The 20906-nt window shown below is 33.5% G+C and overlaps 4 protein-coding genes and 1 long non-coding RNA gene across 11 annotated transcripts in view; 4 read left to right on the top strand and 1 right to left on the bottom strand.

Moving 5' to 3' along the window:
- The first annotated feature begins 60 nt into the window (after positions 1 to 60).
- On the top strand, positions 61 to 1036 carry RNASEK (Ribonuclease kappa). The gene is made up of 2 exons (XM_029307016.2): positions 61 to 327; positions 436 to 1036. Exons 1-2 carry the CDS (start codon positions 259 to 261, stop codon positions 658 to 660), a joined length of 294 nt encoding a protein of 97 aa, XP_029162849.1. The 5' UTR covers positions 61 to 258; the 3' UTR covers positions 661 to 1036.
- Positions 1037 to 1106: 70 nt separating this feature from the next.
- On the top strand, positions 1107 to 5696 carry LOC114934326 (major facilitator superfamily domain-containing protein 12). The gene is given in 8 exon segments (XM_029307013.2): positions 1107 to 2086; positions 2317 to 2663; positions 2737 to 2944; positions 3055 to 3263; positions 3352 to 3714; positions 3822 to 3978; positions 4091 to 4212; positions 4960 to 5696. Coding segments are annotated over 7 exon segments (1449 nt in total). The 5' UTR covers positions 1107 to 2086; positions 2317 to 2356; the 3' UTR covers positions 5043 to 5696.
- LOC114934323 (serologically defined colon cancer antigen 8 homolog) lies at positions 5034 to 13407 on the top strand. 7 transcript variants are annotated; one of them, XM_029307008.2, is made up of 12 exons: positions 5034 to 5099; positions 5719 to 5857; positions 6116 to 6267; positions 6496 to 7175; positions 7917 to 8057; positions 8416 to 8743; positions 8847 to 9624; positions 9722 to 9960; positions 10044 to 10155; positions 10367 to 10484; positions 11866 to 11942; positions 12033 to 13407. In XM_029307008.2, the coding sequence occupies exons 4-12, from the start codon at positions 6979 to 6981 to the stop codon at positions 12461 to 12463; spliced, it is 2421 nt and encodes an 806-aa protein (XP_029162841.1). In that variant the 5' UTR covers positions 5034 to 5099; positions 5719 to 5857; positions 6116 to 6267; positions 6496 to 6978; the 3' UTR covers positions 12464 to 13407. The 7 variants fall into 7 exon arrangements, with proteins under 7 accessions (XP_029162841.1, XP_029162839.1, XP_029162838.1 ...); XM_029307006.2 differs by having other exon boundaries at positions 5719 to 6267; positions 6496 to 6670; positions 6800 to 7175; XM_029307005.2 differs by having other exon boundaries at positions 5719 to 6267; positions 6496 to 6689; positions 6800 to 7175.
- A 634-nt stretch (positions 13408 to 14041) lies between these two features.
- The window catches only part of LOC114934320 (uncharacterized), an 11735-nt gene continuing 4870 nt past the window's right edge, over positions 14042 to 20906 (top strand). The window contains exons 1-6 of the mRNA XM_029307002.2: positions 14042 to 14900; positions 16810 to 17305; positions 17881 to 17977; positions 18841 to 19625; positions 19711 to 19887; positions 20495 to 20751. Of these exons, the coding sequence (XP_029162835.1) occupies positions 14854 to 14900; positions 16810 to 17305; positions 17881 to 17977; positions 18841 to 19625; positions 19711 to 19887; positions 20495 to 20751 (1859 nt within the window). The 5' untranslated portion in view covers positions 14042 to 14853. The remainder of the gene's footprint in view (positions 14901 to 16809; positions 17306 to 17880; positions 17978 to 18840; positions 19626 to 19710; positions 19888 to 20494; positions 20752 to 20906) is intronic.
- LOC114934322 (uncharacterized) overlaps positions 18579 to 20906 on the bottom strand; it is a 15218-nt gene continuing 12890 nt past the window's right edge. Inside the window, exons 2-4 of the long non-coding RNA XR_003820255.2 lie at positions 20591 to 20726; positions 19351 to 19568; positions 18579 to 19272 (exon numbers count right to left, since the gene is read on the bottom strand). This is a non-coding gene — a long non-coding RNA (uncharacterized LOC114934322). The remainder of the gene's footprint in view (positions 19273 to 19350; positions 19569 to 20590; positions 20727 to 20906) is intronic.

Genomic DNA, 20906 nt, shown 5'->3' with positions numbered 1-20906 from the left:
TTTTATGTTTATGGTTTAAAAGAAACGATCTATCGATACCGCTCGAAGTAAAGTGCGATGTATCGGTATCGTTATCGCTCGAACGTCACATGATTACAAACCCTCCCGTTGCTGTGACGGATCATTACGGACGGTCGGCTGAGATTGTTTGACAGGCGTCAAAGGGAACGTGAATTCGGCGAATCTTCGAGAGAGAAGCGGATGCGTCGCGATTAGACTTAATCCAATTCTTTTGCACGGACGAGCTTATCGGTCAGGATGAAGATCTGCGGACCCAAGTACGCCTTGTGCGGTCTAGTACTGTCCGTTTGGGGCATATTTCAACTGGTAAGATAAAGAGAGAAAGATAGAGAAAAAGAAATTATAATTACTTTCTTTTTTAACACCAGAGATATCTCAAATAATCAAATTAATTTAATTCTTTCTCTTCCTTAGCTTCTTATGGGAGTATTCTTCTATGTCCGAAGCGTAGCATTGGTGGAAGACCTCCCTCTGGGAGAGAAGAAGTTTACCTCGCTGCAGAATTTTTATGATGAAGTGGATCGCGGTTACACGCAAAATGCGTACAACTGCTGGATCGCAGCATGCATCTACGTTCTTACCTTTCTCTTCTCGGGCCATCAGTTCTACCTCAATTCCAGATCATCGCTTAGTGTATAAGTTATAGAATATATCGATGGATGTTTGTGGATGCTGCAGGGCGTCCAATTTGTAATTCTGTACAGCTGAGAAATAAGTACATCAAGTACATTAATTTTAATTATATAGCTACACGTTAATTGTCGTTACATTGTTCAGCTATGCAAATGAGTTGAATAATTGAATTCAAATGCAATATTTACTTGTGGACCAAAACAGACTCGGATCTCGAGCTGTTTCTACAAGTATAAGGAGTACATTCATCGCGTATGTATATTAGTGATATTTTTCCAGGTATACAATATTTCAGTATACAATATTCAGTATACAATATTGTATATCAAAATATAATCGAAGTATGAAGTAGACACAAATTATACAATTGGTAGGAGTTTCATTATTTGTTTTATTTATCACTGAAGAAAAGCTATTGATTTCAAATAAATATTTATTTTAATAATGCCATTAACACCATTTGTTTAAAACTATTAATATTGATTTGTCAACTACTTATTTGATATAAGAAATTCTTTAAAACAGATAAATGTTCATTTGTTTCAAACAAATGGTGTTAATGGCACTATTGAAATTAATAGCTTTTTTTCAGAAGAGTGTAGAAGTAATATATATTTAAATAGTTAAATTTTAATTCTACTTATATTACATACATTATTAATATATATTTAATAAATTGTTCGCTGAATAACAAAAATGTTCTCTTGAAAAAACTTTGCAAATGTTTCCTTAAAATTTGGTTCTCTCCTTGAAAACAAAAAAAACATCATTGGAAACATTTGCAGTATCTGAAAATATCTTGAAATTCGCCTGAGGTTTGCTTTTATTCTATATTTTACATTGTTTTTCTCATTTTTTATTCTTCAAAAAGAAAAAAATAAACAATGTTTCATTTTTCATCGAATTTAAAAAAAGGCTGTTATATTAAAAGAAGAGCATAATTGAAAATATACACCTTTGATTATATTATTGATTATATTATTGATTATCGCTGTTATCGATAAAAAAGGCAAATGTCAAGATAAGAATCACGTGACTGCCCATGTTTGCGCGAATGAGGTCACACGACAGGAGACACCTGCGCGTGCGTAAATGACATCGTCGTCACGTGACTGCGACATGACAGGCTCGTATCCGCGAATGCGATATAATACTTCTAAAAGGTCGTATAAATTGAATCATATAAGTATATTGTTTAGCATTTTTTTTCTGTTGTTATTAATGTTAACAAGTCGGCTACAGACTCGACAAATGTGAGTGAACCTATTGTTCTGATTTAATGAAAATTTATACATATCAATTTCTTTCAATATTCTCCATTATTTATTTCTTGTCGCAACAAATTCTATATGCGCTACTGAAGTCAGCTGATAACAGATATACACAACTGACAACGCATGGTTTGCCACGGGGGAGTGGTTAATTTGATAAGGTTAGGACCACTTGTTTCTTTGATCTCTTGACATCGAGCGAATATACTTTTATTGAAATTTAATTGAGCGAAGCAGATCAAACTACGCGTTTACTGCAATAAAATAAAGGAAAGTAAAAGAAAATAACAGTATGACAGTTTCTAATCGCGTTAGAATCACCGATATGAATCATCTATAATACTGTTGCTTCTTTCCTATCCTAAATAACGTAAAATGTTTTTTGTTACAGGGAAGCCAGAGTTATTTATGCCTAGTAACGATTCCGCACAATGGAGCCCGGTACAAGCAGCCCGACAGACGATTATACGGAGATAATACGAAAACTTCCAGTCTATCTGAAATTAGCCTATGGCACAGGTCATGTATTGAATGACATTTGTGCTTCCATGTGGTTCACGTATCTGCTGGTGTTCTTTCATCTGGTTCTCGGATTTGATCCGACTTTAGCTGGTGTTGTGCTGCTCATTGGACAGATAGCTGACGCCCTAGTCACTCCATTTGTCGGCTTTCAGTCTGACAGAAATGACAATTTCTGGCTGTGCCGGTATGGCAGGAGGAAAACTTGGCACTTGATAGGTATAACTTGTATTTCCTTATTACATTTTATGCTTCTGTTTTGCAGTATCATAATAGCCAGATTAATTTGCAGGCACCATTTGCGTCCTACTAGGATTCCCTTTTATATTTTCCCAATGCATTGGCTGTGAATACTCGCACCAGTATGCGCAGCTGGTTTATTACGCTGCTTTTGTAGTAATCTTTCAATTTGGTTGGGCTGCAGTGCAGATATCACACTTGGCCTTAGTCCCTGAGCTAACACCTGCTGAACACGAGAGGACTGAACTCATAGCTATAAGGTAATCACAGAAGAATTAGCAAAGAAATGAAATATATAGAAATGATCAGTTGAAGAAACATTAAATATACATATATAAATAAAATCCTTATTTCTATCAATTGTATGTAGATTCACGTTTACCGTCTTCTCCAATGTTCTCGTTTATTGTATAATGTGGGGCGTGTTACACGTAACAAGCGACGAATAAAACTCTCAGATTGGACCTGATGACATTCATAAGTTTCAAAAAGTTGTTCTAATTGGAATAGCAGTTGGACTTGTAGCGTCCATTATATTTCACGTTGTTGTTAAGGAAGGTGCTAATGGCGATTCTAATGGTAATGAAAACTGGCAATTATTTGAATTGTTTCAATTTTGAGAAATATATATTTAAGAAGTTTTTGTAACAACTTTTGAAATTTTTAGGTAGTTTCTTACATAGAAACGGTAGGACAGCACTAGTACTATTGCGAGATGTGAGATTGTATCAGGTAGCTTTTGTGTATATGCTTACGCGACTATTCATTAATTTGTGCCAGATTTATATGCCTCTGTATTTACACGAGTCACTAAATATGCCTGCGACTTCTTTGGCTTATATACCATTGACCATGTATCTGAGTAGCTTTTTGACGGCTTTAATCATAGAGAGACTCAATACGAAATGGGGTCGAAAGATTGCGTATTCTATTGGCGCTGTGCTCGCGATATGCGGTTGCATATGGATACAATTCGGTAATGATGATACGTATATCAAGTATCAGATCTATGCTGTTGCTGTATTGTTAGGTAAATAAGGCATAAGCTTGATTTATATTAGTAACGACATTAAATCTCATCAGTTTAAGAAACTTAGCAAAATTTATTAATTTGTAATTTCTTGTCATCTGTTCCAGGTTCTGCTGGTGCAATAATGCTGGTGACCAGTCTCGGTATCACTTCGGATCTGATAGGGAAAAATACCGAGAGTGGTGCTTTTGCATACGGAATGATGAGTTTTACGGACAAACTAAGTAATGGTTTGGTAGTTATGCTCATTCAGTACTTGGTGAAGTAAGTAAGAATGTTTTAATATGTACAAGATTCGAGAATATTTTTTCTCGATTTTATTATACCCAAAGAAATCGCAAGTCGAAAGATGCATCACTTTGCTCTTGTCTTTTAGACACTTGTCGTCCGGTTATGCTAGCTATTATTATAAGAATATTCTCACATATGTTTGCGGCGTGTCCGCGGTCTTCGCTATGCTGATGATTCTATATATCAAACCGTTCGAACGTGTTACGGGTACGTTTAAAAAAATGCGCATACTCTCGTAATTATCATGTAGTAACAGGGTGTATACTCAGAAAAAATTCTTGAAAACCTGGTATTCTTATAAGGAATTAAAAAAAATTGCCTTTTTGATAAATTTATTTAGCACTTAAGAAACATGTCTAACATATCTTTGCAATATTTTTATTAAAAGTTTATGTGATTTTTTATTGACAATCTATTTTGGTATCAAGATCTTGTATAACTTTCATGAAAAATTGTTCAATTTTCTAATGGATAATATTTAAATAAATTAGTACTCTTTATTTATTTAATAAATTAATTAAACAAATAAATAATAATATAATATATAATTAATTTAAATAAATTAATATTTTGTAAGACGTTTATAATAAATTATTTTGTTCTCTATTTTTATTTTATATTCTTACGTATATTTTTAGCGTTTAGATATCATGATATATCGCATTTTATTATTGTTCAAATTAATTTTACAATTAATAAATCAATATTAAATGCTAAAAAAACTGAATTAACTTTTCAATATAAACTTTAAAGTATGAATAGAAAACATAAAAGCAAAGAAACTTTTAAAAAGCTGAATCTACAAATTTTCTTATTTTGCTTGAAATATTAAACGAAAATACCGGGAAGATTAAGGAATTTTTTTACAAAATTTGAGTAGATACCCTGAGAAATGATAATTACAAGTTTCAATTACAATTTCATTAACTAAGTAAACGTGAAAAATTATTTCAGTCTTCGATACTTTACATAATGATGACGACGAGGGTTTTATAGAAACTCCAAATCGGATCGATGGAAATTCAATGGACCAATAATCGCAAACTGATACATTATGTATGCTGATATAGAGCAAATATTTTAGCACAAAATATGTAAGATACAAAGATATATTGATATATTTATTTAAAAAAAAGAAGAAAATAAGCAATGTATGTGTGTTGTTATGCGCACACTATATGTGATAGATATTGAGAACTATTATTTTTTTTACTCGAGAGATTTACTATATTGATATTAATACAATTTATATATTTTAATGATGTTATCGTAATATATTTTTTTATCGTATTTATTATAATGCGAAATTTATTAATGCAACTTTTTAAATTAAATATTTTTAATTTTTAATGCATTTATACTATATTTTATATGAAGCATCGTGTAAATATCAGTATTACTTTCAACTCTAACACAGTTGTCTATGAATATATATTGCATTTAAAATGCACTGTGCATTCATTATTTATGTATATTATATTTCCTCGTAAAACAAAAGCACACTGAAGTAATCCCAGTTATTATTTTTCATCGATTACTTCAATTTGAAATGAATGAATCTCTCTCGTTTTCTTATTTCTTTTTGTCTTGTATTTTTGTATTTTAGTTCGCAATTAGTTATTTAATTTTATCATGAAAACAAATTAGTATGTTGTATAACTCAAAAATAAAAAAAAATGAAATAATTAAGATTTTATGCTTACCAAAATATAGCACAATTCAACAAAGTAGAGAAGTGAGACACTTGCAATACATTCGGACGCGACAACACTGAACAGAATCTATGTTTGATCGATTCTGCAATCAATTTCTACCGTCTAATCGCAAATTGGTCAGCAAGTTACGAAATGTGGTATTTATTGAAAATGAATACATAATTCTTGCTACTGCAATTTTTTCTCGAATTTGCTACCAATTTTTTCCTCCGAATAAATTTCTATCTTGATGGTGGAAGGGTTTACAATTGTATCTAGAAGTTCTACCAGAGATGCTTCTGGATGCAATTAATCAAGAAAAACCCCCCAAGTCATTAGCAACTGTGTCGAGGGCTACAAGAAAAATTGCGAAAACGAGAGTCTGGTGATTAACAATTGTATTTTATTGGTGATAGTGAAAGCACAGGGACTTCTCGGATACGTCGTTGAAGGTCTTGAAAGCATTACAATTTTTACAGTAATAAAGCTCAAAATTAGCAGAGAGCACAAAAAGAGAGCCATCCACGCTATTGAAATTATTTTATATTAATGAGATGTACCGTAAAATGTAATCATCTTTAAACTTTTAATTATAATAGAATTATAAGAATATTTTATAATTATATAATATATATTGCATGTATATATGTGCATTTTTTCAATAAATGTATACGTTTTGCATATTAATCACATTTTTTATAAAAAGATTTTTAATTAAAAAAAAAAATTGCAATATATATAATTTGATAGACAGAAGTCTCTGGTTAAATGTTTAAATGTTTTTCTTTTATTTCAGCTAAAAATCTCATTCTAAATGTGAGTTCTAAATGAAGACTCGATTTCCACCAGCGTCGTCGAAGTGGTTGCGGTGATTGCGCACTGTTTGATCATTCTGTTTCCATAGGAATTCTACAGGGCACGAGACATGAAAAATGTCAGGAGGCGATAGCTCCAATCCCGGTCTAGCGAAGGTATGCTTCATCGCCAAAGGTATGCTTGATCCTGGCTAATAATACAAGTCACGAAACGTACTTATTGATGGTGGTACGAGGACGGTGGTACCACCTCCTACACATATCCACCTTGCCCCTCTTCCCCAGGGAAGGTCGAACGGTACCATCGCACGCGAGCCACCGCCAGGCTTTTTCAATTACAATGTTCAGGCCCGCCCGTTCGATTTTCCTCTCCCGACCCGAGGAGGAGGCGTATCATCGATTGGCGAGGCGGTTCTTGAAGCCGGGGAGCCGGAAGTGCCGCCTCAAGGTAGAACGCGCTCAGAATGCTGGCGGCAAACACCGCTTACGGACGACGTGAACATCATCATCCCTTCGGCAGTACGGCAAGTATCGCGACTTTTGGCAACTTGGGCCGGCCAAGGTTCTTCCCGAGGATCACCACCAGGTTGAAAACGTCACCCGACATAAGCAACTACGCGGATCCGGCGAGCGCCGCACGGATGAAGCGATTGAAGAATAGGTGAAATTGGAATTTATTTATTTATTTATATACTAATTAATTTATTCATTTATGTATTTTTAGTGTATTTTTTTTTAAATAGGAAGAGAGTTAAAGAAAAGAAAGCAAAATTGTGTAAATTATGGATAATGATAATAGTTTTAAATATGTAAATAAATGAAAACAAATTTATTAATTTAAATATATTAATAATTTTATTAATTTAAGTGTATATATATATATATATAATTAATTTAAAAATTATTAATTTAAATATGTAAGAACAAGAATACATTTATGAATGAAAATTTATACAATAGAGCAAAATGAAAAAAAAATCAGGAAAAAAAGTTTTTTTTATAAAGCTATGATCGAATAATTTAAATAATAAACAATGTTGATTTTTTTTATTGAACTTTCAAGAAATCGAGATCAAAATCAGGACATTAAAGTTATTAGACATTATGTATTGTAACCTTATGAAAGATTATTTAAACTCTTGATTGCCAATTAATAAATTATTTTTATTTAAAATTTATTTAATTTATAGCGATACAATTTTTTTTTTGTATTTGACCAATTGATCGATTAGAATAATTATTTTTATTTAAAAAGAATTATTATAAATATCTATTAAAATATTATTTTTATTATTCTTATTAATAATTTTTGATTGCCAATTATTTTTATTTAAAATTTATTTTATGCGAAAACAATTTTTTATATTTTTGATCAATTGAGAATAGAAACATTATTTTATAGAAAGACAAATGGAGCTTCAAAGATTGATCTAAATAAAAGGAAGCCTGCGGATTACATGGAGTTTGCATATAGGGAAGCTATCTCGAAATTGAAGTATCTGTTGGCTGAATCTTACACGCCGACAGGAATATCTGGAATAATGTGAGTTGAAAAAAATAATAAACAAGCCAAACGGTTAAATTTGACCAAGACGATAATAAGTTTATACATAGAGTTTTGCATGAAATAAAATTCGAAAATCAGATTGTAATAATTGACATATTGTATATATTTATGTAAATGTTTTATATAATGTATTTTATATATAAAAATATAAATTAAATTAAATTTTATAAAAAATTGAAGAATCCGTCATAATAAAATTTGTACTTCTATATATATATATATAATATTTTTGAAAACTTTTAAAAATTACACTACAATTTTTTTACATATTTGTAATTATATTTTATATAAATAATATAAGATACAATAAAGAAAAAACATAATTTTTCTACAGAAAGCCGCAAAGTATTCGGAGCATATATAAGAGTAACCCGCGAATTAGCGAGTCCGGAGAAGACACGGATGATCAAAGTATGATCAGCGATAGTTTTCCGAGGAAGGATCTCCGTAGAAATGCGGTTTCAAATACCTATCCTCCTCTTTCGAAGACTATTCAGTCGAAGACGTATAGCAATATAGCCTTGTCAAGAGGCGATCTCCAATCCATTCCTCCAGAATTAACGTCGTTCATCGAACGTCAAGAGGACTACATCGAGCAGCTGGAACGAGAATCTCAATATTGCAGAGACGAATTAATCAATTTGCTGAGCAAAGTTCGCGAAGTAAATAGCTCTTTTCTCTTCTTATCGCTATTTAATGACAATTAAAGTAAAATTAAAGAAATAACTGTGGCAAAACTTAATTGATGACGATGATTTTTCGTAGGTCGTGGCCGAAAACGAGGCATTGCACAACAGGAATCAAACCTCGTTGTCCAAGTGCGCTCTACAAAATCACAAGGATCACTGTACCGGGACGGATCAAGAGTGTCGCAAGCAGGACGCGAGCGATCATCACGTCGGCAACTTGGAAGGCAGGCGAGAAAAGTTTCTGGAAGGTCCCAGCATAATGTTCGAGTCGAGAATCAGCGAGTTGGAGGCGCAGCTAACGCAGGCTAGGCTAGAATTGCGGAAGGTGCAGGAGGAGAATCAGGCGAACTTGAAACGTATGTCCGAGAGCTCGAACGAGGGCAATGTCGAGTTGAAGGCCGAATTAGACAAGGCTCTGCGCGCCAGATACGAGGCCGAGATGAAGCTGGAGGAGTTGCAGAAGTTGTTGTCGAGTGCGAGGGACAAAGAAACCGAGGCGATGCAGAAAGCGAAGCGAACCATGGACGACAAGCAGCAGTTCGAGTTCGAAAGGACTCAGAGCGATATGGAGATTCGGAGGCTGAAGGACGAGTTGGAGAGGCAACACGAGAAGCTACGGGAGGCTGCTCAGGAAGCCAATAGACGTATAACCGAGGAGAGGCAGCAAATAGAGCGTCGATACAATCAGCAAATTGAGCAATGTACTGCTGATATAGCGTCCCACTGGGAAACTGCCAATAAGTCGCAGTTGGAATCCGAGAAACAGCGACGAGAGATTAACGAGTTGAAGCGAGAATTATCTCAGAAGCAAACCACCATTGATAATCTGAAGAAAGAGTTGCAGAATAAGATATGTAAGCTTTACGCAGTTTCATTTATAGATCACTATGTAAATAAGTGTTGGAAGAGCACTTTTACATGTGTAATATTTTATTATTTTATCTTGTTCAGCTACCTTGCAGAGTGATCTCAATCAGGCATTGAGCGAGAAAGACGCGGCGGAACAGGAAGTGTTAACTGCCAAATTGACAGCCGAACGAAACGAAAGACAAGCTCGACAAGAGCAGAGTAGATTGCAGACAGAGATAAATTCGTACAAGCAACGTCTGGAAAGAGGGGACGCCGATCTGGTACATTGCAGACGAGAAAATCTAAGACTGGCTGAACAAATATCATCTTTGGAGAAGGAGGTGAATATTTTTTTCAGATTAGACAAAAAGTCAGTGATGACAAAAAAATTAAAAATGATTGATTATAAATTCTTTATTTTTAGATTAATATGAATAAGATTGCGCATCCGGAGGATAATCGTAAAGAGATTACGCCCAGATTGGAAAATGAAAAGGAATTGACTTCCATGATAATGGACATGGAGACTAAGCATGGTAAGATATCGCCCTAGATATGCCTATGTTAGGTATATTGTCCGTGAAGGGTGTTATTGTGTGTTGACATGACATTTTGATGTAAGAGGACTCTCTCTCTATGTGTGTGAGAAATCGGCATGCTGTCACTATGCCTAGCATAGGCGGAGATTGAGATTAGTCGAGATTAAACATCGCAACATAGGTTGATCAGGCAACGCAAATTTCGCAGCTGCCACGGTGGCGGGCCTAGAAGACGCCTTGAATAGTCAAGCCACGCTCGTCTCGAGACTGACTGCCGAATGCCAATCTCTCACACAGCGTTTGGAAGCTAACAATCTTAAACACAAGTATATTCTCAGTTCGACTTGCGGAACTCAAAGATATATATAACTATCACTTCAGCTTCGAATCATTTATTTGGTTTCACGATTAATTTAACCGACCTCCATGAAAAGACATATGTATGATATGTTGATCCGTAGCTCATTCTTACGCGAACGCGTGTAAATATTATACAGGATGTCTCAAGAGTTCTGCACCTTTTAAATATCTCGAAAACAAAGGTTTTTTGCAAAAAATGTTTCAAGTTAAAGTTGTAAGGGCTTTAAATGGCATTAAGGGCATTAAGTAACAGTATTAGTGTGACTATAATAACATTGTTAAGGCCACAAAATTCACTTTGATATTTTTAAATGAAAATGTATTTTTGATTACATATTCATGTAGCTTATTTTCAGAGTTTTTTAAAACATTACAATATTTTTAGTTTTTATTTATTACTTTTCGAATTATAAGCTTTCAAAGTTTAATATTTTGATATAAAATACAAAATATTTTGTTCTCAATAATTTTACCTTATATATAATATATATTATTTTTAAGAAAAAAATATGTTGCAAATTGTTGTATATATCTTCTTAAAAATAACTGCGTTTTCTATACACTAATTGATTTGTCTAATTATTTTATGCATAAAAGTATTAAGATAAAATTATCGAAAACTAAATATTTTACAAAACATTTTGTATTTTATATCAAAATACCGTAAATTTCAAGCATTATTATTCGAAAACCGAATGAAAAAATATTTTATTATAATAGTGTTTTGAAAAGTTCTGGAGATAAGCTACAAGAATTAATGTACAATCAAAAATAAGGGTTTTTATTTAAAAATTTCAAGCAAATTAAAAAAATTTTAAAGTAAATTTTGCATGATCTTAACAATGCTATTTCTAATCAACTACATTGCTATTTAATACATTACTTAAAGCCCTACAACTTTTATTTAAAATATTTTTCTCAAAAAACCTTCGTTTTCGATATATTTGACTGTTGCAGAACTTTTGAAGGAACACTCTACATGCTAATTAGATAAGGATGCACCTTATTTTTCACACGATATATATCTGGGGCTATTCTGTGTTGACAGAGGGGATCGTTGAGAGAGACGTGACAACAGTTGGGCGAACCGCTTCGGATTCGAGCAAGAAACGTACCGTTAAGGTCGATCTAAAAGTAAAAGTAATTCCGAAAAAGAAGTCAGATGCTTCCAAAACGACTCTATCAGCACAGTAATAGCGACCCTGTATCCTAGAACGAAATGAGAATTATATACTACGCTCGATGTGACGCTTTGATTTTTCGTTCGTAGCTAAAAGTAATAGTTTTAATCTATAGTATCTCATCGCTCTCGCTCTTTTTTTTAATCCATTTACACGTTTATCTCAGGGAAGAAATGGCCGACCTACAAAGCAACATAGAACATTTGTCAAATAAGATACAAGGCAGTCTTGTAAGTCATGAAGGTAGTGGACTTTGATTTATAATTCGTACAATTTACTTATAATCGAGACGACACAAAATACACGTTGAATATAACAACGATCACTTTCTAGGAGGAGCTCTTATGGAAACTAACGACGATACTGGAGCTTTTCATTATGACACTGCAATGGATTCAATAGCCCCCGAAGGATCATCAGAAATGTATTCGAACGCGTCAAAGGGAAACGAACAATCGCCAAACGGTTTGTACGATTTATCCGGTGACCAGAGACAAGACAATTTTGTAATGGAAACTATGGATCAGCATATGTATCAGCAACAAGAAGAAGCAGGTGGTAATAATGAAGAGTATGCAGCGAACGATCCAAACATGGATACTTATATGATGGAACAAGCACATAATCAATATAGTGATTATCCCTCGCAGTACCAAGAGGGACAATATGTTAATGGAGAACAGTTTAATGTAATAGCGGAGCAGATGGACAATAATCAGACTGTCTCCGATGTAGCCAGATCCAATACCGAAACTTTACACTAATTAGCTTTTATATTAACGATATACGCGCATATATATATAATTGGAAGAACCTTTGTATTAATTACTTTTGGATTCTCTAATAATTACTTTCCCTTTTGCAATATTTTTTTTTTATATTTGCAAGTATGTTAAATTGAGAAAAACAAAAGATACTATGCATTCAGAGCATATCTTTCGTAGACATAATAAGAATTGAATATAAAGATCTAAACAAGATGAAGAAGATATATTTAGTTTCTTTGTATCTCTCTCTCTCTTTCTATAAAAAGAAAGTAGTTAAATTGTTTAAAGAATGTCATTGCACAGATAACAAGTGAGAGAGAAAAAGGAACTATGTATATTTTTCTCTCTTCATCAAAGTATTGTGAATATGGAAGCTGCTCATGTCTATATTTTTCTTTTATTCACTTTTTAACTTTAAAGTGTGTTTATGTAATTACGTGGCAAATGTGAAAGAATAGCATAAGAAGGAAAGTGATAGTTATTAATTAAGGAATCAGAAAGTGATTAACAAATGAGGATTCTTCATAATATGTTCATGAAAATAAATATGCAAAGAATATAGGATAATGTATAACTCGAGAAACAATCAAATTTGAATTATTCTCACAAGTTTATTGCTTGAATAGAAATTTACGCAGGTTTTTCCATAATTTTATATATTTAAGATTATAGTAATTTGTTTCCTTAATATATAGACTTATCAAAAATTTTCATTTTTTTTTATCAGATATAAATGCATAAACTATCCATTTCCTTATCAATTTCAATGAAATTTTCTTTACATGCATACTTGAATACACATTAGACAATTAGAATAATAATGTTCACCAGTTTATTCCTTGATACAAATTTATTATGCAAGTTTTTCTGTTATACATTTTCATATATTTATGATTAATTTTGGTTTCTTTAGCATACAAACTTATCAAAATTTTTAAATAATTTTTTAATTAGATAAATGCGCAGATTATCCATTTCCTCAATTTCAATGAAATTTTACTCATATGCATATTTTAATATACATTAGATAATTGTTAGAATAATTTTCATAAGCCTATCCCAAAACAAATTTATTACGCAGATTTTTTTGTAATGTCATATATGTTTTATATATTTAAAGATAATTTCTTAATTGATAATCATGATAATTTGTTAACATAAACGTGTTAAAGTATCCTCGATCTACAATTTTTCGTGATATCGTAAAACAATGCAAGGCCACGATCATATATTGTATATATATTTATATATTATTTATATAATTATATATTATGTATTACATATATTATATTTTATTCAATATATATATATATATATATATATATATATATATATCTTATTTTTATTATATTTATATGATCGTGGTAGTGGCCGCTAGCAACAAGGTGTTTTCTCGGCCGAGCACGTGACAGGTAACACGTGACATTTGGCGCGCCAACTGTCAACTGTCACGATGCGCGCGAATACCTAGCGACGCGTCTCTAGTAACGTTACTAGACTCTCGCTGTCGTCGCCACATGGAAACATCACTTGATTCAAAAGCGACAGGTTTCATCGTCGATGGCTTTTCGAACGCGAGCATATGAACGGTCTCGCAACTTGATTGCCCGACACTTCTAGCATCTCGTACGCGCGCGAGAGATAGAAGAGGGAGAGAGAGAGAGCGAATTCGCGAGTATCGTAGCGAAGAAGTGCACGAAACGAACGTACGGCGGCGAAGTAACATATAAAATACAATCCCCGTATCTCGTGCGAGAAGGAAAGAGACGTGTTATTTCGCTCCCAGGGAGAGACACCCGGCCAGCAGGGAGGACTGCTACCCCGAAGAAGGCGTACAAGAGGAATCCGGAGCGACGCGTTCCTTCGTCTCCTCGCGAGAGAAGGAAGGAAGGGACGAGAGGCTCGTCTCGAGTCGCGCGACTCCGTTTTCGTCGAAGACCCTTGCGTCGACCCTGTCATCGTCGACCTTCTCCGGAAGTACCCTCGTCGTTCCTTTCCCCTTCCCAGGAAGTGGCGCACCTGGTGCGCGCATCATCGTCGACGTACGACTCTGACGTGCACGAGGACACATCCGCCTGCTGCCGAGATTGTTGCCGCCACTTTGCACCTTCGGTGCTTCGTCGTCCTGCAACGAGTGTCATCGCACGCCTGCGAGAGGAGATCCTCTCCGAACAGGAGATCCGATTGTCAAGTCGATTGTCCGATCGCGCGCTGCCAGAGTGAGAAGAAGAGAGAGAGAGAGAGAGAGAGAAGGAGGGAGCGAGACAGAGCAGAAGAAGAGAGAGAGAGAGAAAGAGAGAGAGAGAGAGAGAGAGTCCGCCCGCTGACTGTCCGCTCCGTTGCTCTACACTTTCCTCCCACCCAAGTGGTATCAATGTTGTCTGGCGATGGTGTGTAAGGAGAACGTGGTATCATGGTTTGGGAATCTGTCCAGGTAACGTGCGAGCGGATGATGAAGTCGCGATCAAAAGCGTCGCGTCGTCGCGTCGCGTCATGATTTCTTGTTCTTCCTCTGAGATATTTCAGGAGTGTGATTTTTTATTTTTTTTTTTATTTTTTTTTATTTTTCGCGTAACCGTCGTCGACGCCGCGTTACCCCGGTGTGGTATTCGCGATACCCCGGATCCTCTTCGGTTCTTGCGTCTGTTTTGTATCACATTTCTTGAAATTGCATTTTGTCCTGTTGCTTTGTCATTGTGAGTCTTTAGAAAAGTTTCTGGTAGCTTGTATAAAGAATTTAAATATTATGCTACTGTTAATGTCACTTGTCAACTGATGTTCCTTGATACGGTTCATACGAATGGGACATGTGTCCTTGTCGTCTCGTAAGGTCTATGGTTTTTGTACGAAGCGACTCTTGATCTGGTGAAAAGTGTTTCTCTTTTTTTTATTCTCTTCATTAGATGCATCTGAATGCATCTCTGTGCTTGTTCTACAATTTCGATAAAGAAATATATTTCTTTATTGAATTATTGCATTTTTATATATACAATATATATTATATAAATAGATTTATATATTATACAGGTTTATATATTATACCTGTATATCAACTATATATATATTACATTAATATATTTACATACAATTAAATTACATATTCAGATTTATAAAAAGTGAAACAATTTAATTAAAAAATATCTTGATAAAATAAAAATAAGATTGCTAAGCTATATCACAAGAATCTTCCAGTTTCTCCAGCACTTTGACAAAATGCAGTTTGATTTTTTATTATTTTTTTATAACACTATTTGATGCAACTTTCTATATAAATGTCGAAATAATACATTATTTCAGTATTTCTGTGAATAATGATCTATATTTAAATTTGAATGCATCAGTGCGTGATATGATAATTATCAATGATTGCATAAGACAGCTATATTGTTATATATACAATATATATATGTGTATGTGTATGTGTGTGTAGATATAAATTAACATATCTATATAAAATATTGAAATAAAATATGTAAGAAAGTTAATTTTTTAAGTGACAGAAAGTTAAATTATATGACAAATAGAGAGACTGTTGTATCTAAAAACATATAATTTGCTAATGATCTGTTTAAAGTAATGAGAAATTAAAAAATAACTTAATCTTTGTTTTAATTACGATTTGTTTACAATCTGTGTAACAAAATGCTTCATTTAGCTTAAATATAGTTTTATTTATAAATTTTTATAAATATTTTTTCTTTAATAGCTTTTTTATAGTTTTTAAAAAACTGTAAAAAAATTCAAACATATTTTGAGATTCTAATTTTAGCTATTATGTAATATATATTGATAAAATTGTTCTCTTTCTTATCTCTTGTAACACTTTAAATTTTGAAGAAAGTTGTATTTATGTATATGTGTACTTAAAATAGATTTAAATATCTTTAGATACAACATGCTTTTATTTTTATTTTGTTTTTGTTTTCATAATAGTTTGAAGCAAAATAAAGTAAATCAAAAGGTCAGATTTTAACAAAATGAATGTAAAAGCAATATTCAAAAGATAATTTATATTATTCAAGTTTTTTAGTATATTTCTCTTCTGCTTAAAAAAAATTAAGGCTATTGAATTAACTATTAATATTTTCCTAATGATAAAATTAAAATAAATTATATACATATATGTTTGATGAAAATGATGCGTATGATCCAATTGTCTATCCACAGCTCTTCAAATTTACATGATAAAGAGTACATTCTGAAAAGGAGAAAGACTTAGAAGTAGAATTATGAGAGAGACAGTTGAAATTATAACGTTTAGAGCTGTCATTTTAAAATAAAGAACATAAAGCATGATTAATGTTGTTGTACTTCATACTAATCCATCATTTTTATCTGTCTAGTTATAAACGCATCGATGTGATGTGCACATTACTGAACATGTGCTTGCCGTTCGAAGTACGATACCTTGGCACATGCATCGAGGAGATCGGCAAGCGGGACTACAATGACCTGCGCGACTCGGAGCATCATGCTAACAACACCTCCGACGTGGCCGAACTGACGACCTCCAACGTGACGGATAAACGTACACGAAGAAAACTGGCTCTTTACATGGCGCTGTTGCACTCGTGCAATTACCCCTGCGCGGTGATCCTGTACAAAAATCTATCCAACTTTGATCACCAGGAGATCACCAGTCTGATCAATGGAACCTTCAATACCAACGTGGACGATCAACCTCTGGAAGAGTTGCTGCTGCTGTATACGATGGCACTGAATCATCCGGCCTTCACGTACGAGCAGAAGAGCGTCTTCGGCAACATATTCATCAAGCTGCAGGAGGAAGAAGCTCGTCTGAATCTTTCAAAGATAAACTCTTCTTTCAAACCAACACAAGTAATGTAAAGCTCATCTTTTCTTTTTTTAACGAAGAAACATGATTTTTCTTTTTTTTCACTGTGTTGTATTTAAAAAATTTTATAGACTAATGTAATACACATTGGTTTATAGTTAAGTATAATAGAGAAAGAATACTTTTGTTACAGAGTCGTAAAATACATTATCTTCTTCAACACAGATTAATTTATTGATACATTATGCATTTTATAATTTTGATAAAACACTATTTTATTACACTTTAGTAATATTTAATAGTAAATTTTTATATCATTAATTTATATGCTTTAATATAATGATTTTAATTTAAAAAAGAAATTAGAAACTATTGATACTATTGTTAAATAGAGAGATATAATACATTATCTTCTTCAACTCGAATTAATTCATTAATATATACTGAATTTTATAATCTTAATAATAAAACACTTTAATAATATTATTTGAATAGTAAATTTTTATATCAGTAATTTATATGATTTAATAATCATTTTTTTGTAGAAAAATTTGAAATTGTTAAATTATAAATTTACATATTTTTTTACAAACATAATACATGATTCAAATTTATGCAGGGCTGTACACCGTGCATGAGCACGAATGAGAGGCTAATGGAGTCTGAAATGCCGAATAGTTGCTTAATGCCGCCACCGCCAATGCAGTCATATCATGGTAAGCCTCTCATTTTCTAAATGTTCATTAATTCAAAAGATAAACATTGGACATAATACAATTAGGACTCTTGCAATAAGAAGCAACTTAACAGTAGCTTGAGTCAAGGCTTTGTTTTTTTTAGAAAAGAATAAAATTTTCTTCATTTTACTTAGGATGCACCAACGTACAATTAGTTGATCAATTAGGACAAAAAGAGGAAAAATTTCTTGGCTCTAATTGGTCAATCAAATGAAGCATTTCTAACGCCAATGGAGTGCGCTTTTTTACTTAATGATCTCAGTAGTTTAATTTATTAGGGAGAATTAATTAGAATAATATGTCAATAATATATTGCACATTAGTAGTTTTTGTTTATATATATCTTTTACTTATACAGAGCTGTTTATATTTTATCTTGACTTTTTTCACTTAAAAACGATGTTTAAAATTTGCTTTGCAGAATCTTTGTTTTTTTCTAATAAATTATTTTAAATAAAATAACGTAAATTGTTTTCTGGAAAATTTATGTTTTATATTTTTACGTTTTTTCTATATTATATTTTTTATAATTATATTTTATGTTTTTATATTCATGTATGAATATTGTAATTGTGAAAATTTTGCAATTAAAAGTGCTATAAATAGTTATTATTTCATATTTAACTGTATTTAACTGTATTCTTAATATTATTTCTTACAATTAGATAAGATTTCTTAGACAAGAATATTTCTAAGATAAACTTTTTTGTATTATAAAATTCTTTATCTATGCAAAGAGAAAAACTGTGAAGTGCAATGAGATAAATTGTTTCATAAATCTATGCTCGTTTTTTTTAAATCCAAGATTGCTTCATTATCTTATTATTACTTGATGTTTACAGGAGAAATCGCAATGAGAAATGCCATGGTAACCGGAATGCCACCCGGCCTCACGATACCTCCACCAGGATTATGCCTGCCTGGCCCGGAGCAAATGCCTATGGGATCCGGCGGTACAACTCAATACGTTCACCTTGGTTTCCCATCCATGAACCATATGCCGCCAGCGTGGACGGGTCAGGTTATGATGGGAAACCAGCTGATGTATCATACCGGCGACGTGCTGGCTTATCCACATTCTCCTTTAGTCAGCCGCCAGTCTTCGCCGTCCCAGTCACGATCTCCTAGTCGCAGCAATTCGCCGATGGGTCGTGGCAGGAATAACGCGAATCCGCGTACTTCGTCCTCGCAAGTGACCCAGTCCAGTTCGAGCACCCTCACGACGTCGTCGAGCGGCTCCAACAACAGTCAAACGAGTATCTCCGGCTCGAACGCTATCAACAGCAATAACAGTAACAACAGTAGTAACAGTAACAACAGCAACAACAACAACAATTCTCTACCGCCCTTACCAGCGCTCGGCGCGAGCAGAAGTCTTCCTAGTCAACCGCCATTGCTACCGTCGTCGCGACCAGTTCCTTTGCCCATCACGAGCACGTCGACCTTCTCTCGCCATAATTCCGTCGACAACGCTCCGTCGTCGACTCTGATTCCGGCGACCCAGTCGAAACAACCCCCGCCACCGCCTAGACTCAGGCCGTCGAATTCCGGTGATTCTCTTCGGGAGACCCTAGGCAAGGAGATGCCGAACTTTAAGAGCAATCTACAAAACCTCTCCCTCGACGAAGTAAGTAATAAAACCGTGTTTTTTGTATCATGTATATTCGTGCGTGTACAATTTGAGATTAAGCTATGTATATGATGCATTACAGATTAGAAGGTTGAGCGACGAAGATTTAAGGGAAATCGGCTTGACGCCGAACGCGGTAGGACAGTTGAGGAGTATAGTCAAGAGTCAAACCAATGGCTTAAATCAGATTTCAACGGATAAGAAGCTGGATAATACTAGCAATACCACGCATTCGGTTACCGAGGCGATCGAGAACGAAGTAAGATTAATATACATTTATACAGGGTGTCCTGTATTTAAGTAGTATTTTGAAAAGCTCTTAAAATGAGCTGTAATGAATATGTAATAAAAAATAAAGGTTTTTATTTAAAAATTTTTAAGTAAATTTTAAGCGGCTTTAACAATGCTATTTACTTACACTAATATTACTACTTAATGTGCCACTTAAAATCCTACAATTTTTATTTGAAATAATTTTCTCTAAAAGCCTTTATTTTCGAGATATTTAACTGTTGCAAGATTTTTAGGACATTCTGTTTATTGTAATATATATGAATCTTCTTAAAAGATAAAGATTTCTCGGTTAATTTTAATTGATTATTTTTTAAATTGAGAAACTGATTACAATTTTTAATTTTAATAGTAATTTGAACGCAAAAATAGAAAATATTCTGCAAATTTAACTTCAGGTTTTGCATATTTTCTCTTGTTTCTTTTTAACAAGCTTGAAATATTACTTTGTTAAAAAAGATTAAAATTGCAAATGCGGCTTACATTATAGAATCTGGTAATGTGTAAATTAATGATTGTTAAAACGATATTTAGAGCGTTTTATAAATGCTAACGCTATCTCTTTCGTCACACAGGCTGCACCAGGTATGGAGGTCTTGGGTGATAATAGTAATACAAGCGGGAAATCAATACCATTACAACAGGAACAACATCCGGCGATACATAATTACCAGAATCACGTAACCACTCCTAACGTACGGCGTTATCCCATGCCGTCGATGGATCCCGCGCAAATACAAATGTATCCTCCGCCGCAGATGTACACGGCCCAGAACTCCTGTTATGCCTGCCTCACTGTACCAGTAGCTGGAATGCAAAATCGATTTGCAAGGTACATATATATATATATATATATATATGAATTTGAATTAAACTTTAGTGTAAAACTTGATTGGAAAACATATTTTTAATATTTATCATTAAAAAAGATTCACTTGATAATCCTACCCAGTAGCAAACTGGCGTCATTAAACGTCAAAATGCCAT

Source organism: Nylanderia fulva, unplaced genomic scaffold (assembly GCF_048542155.1).
Source record: "Nylanderia fulva isolate GAGA-0341 unplaced genomic scaffold, ASM4854215v1 Scaffold24, whole genome shotgun sequence".
NCBI lineage: Eukaryota > Metazoa > Arthropoda > Insecta > Hymenoptera > Formicidae > Nylanderia > Nylanderia fulva.
The sequence above is the reverse complement of the archived record's forward strand: the minus strand, read 5'-3'. Positions and strand labels throughout refer to the sequence as shown.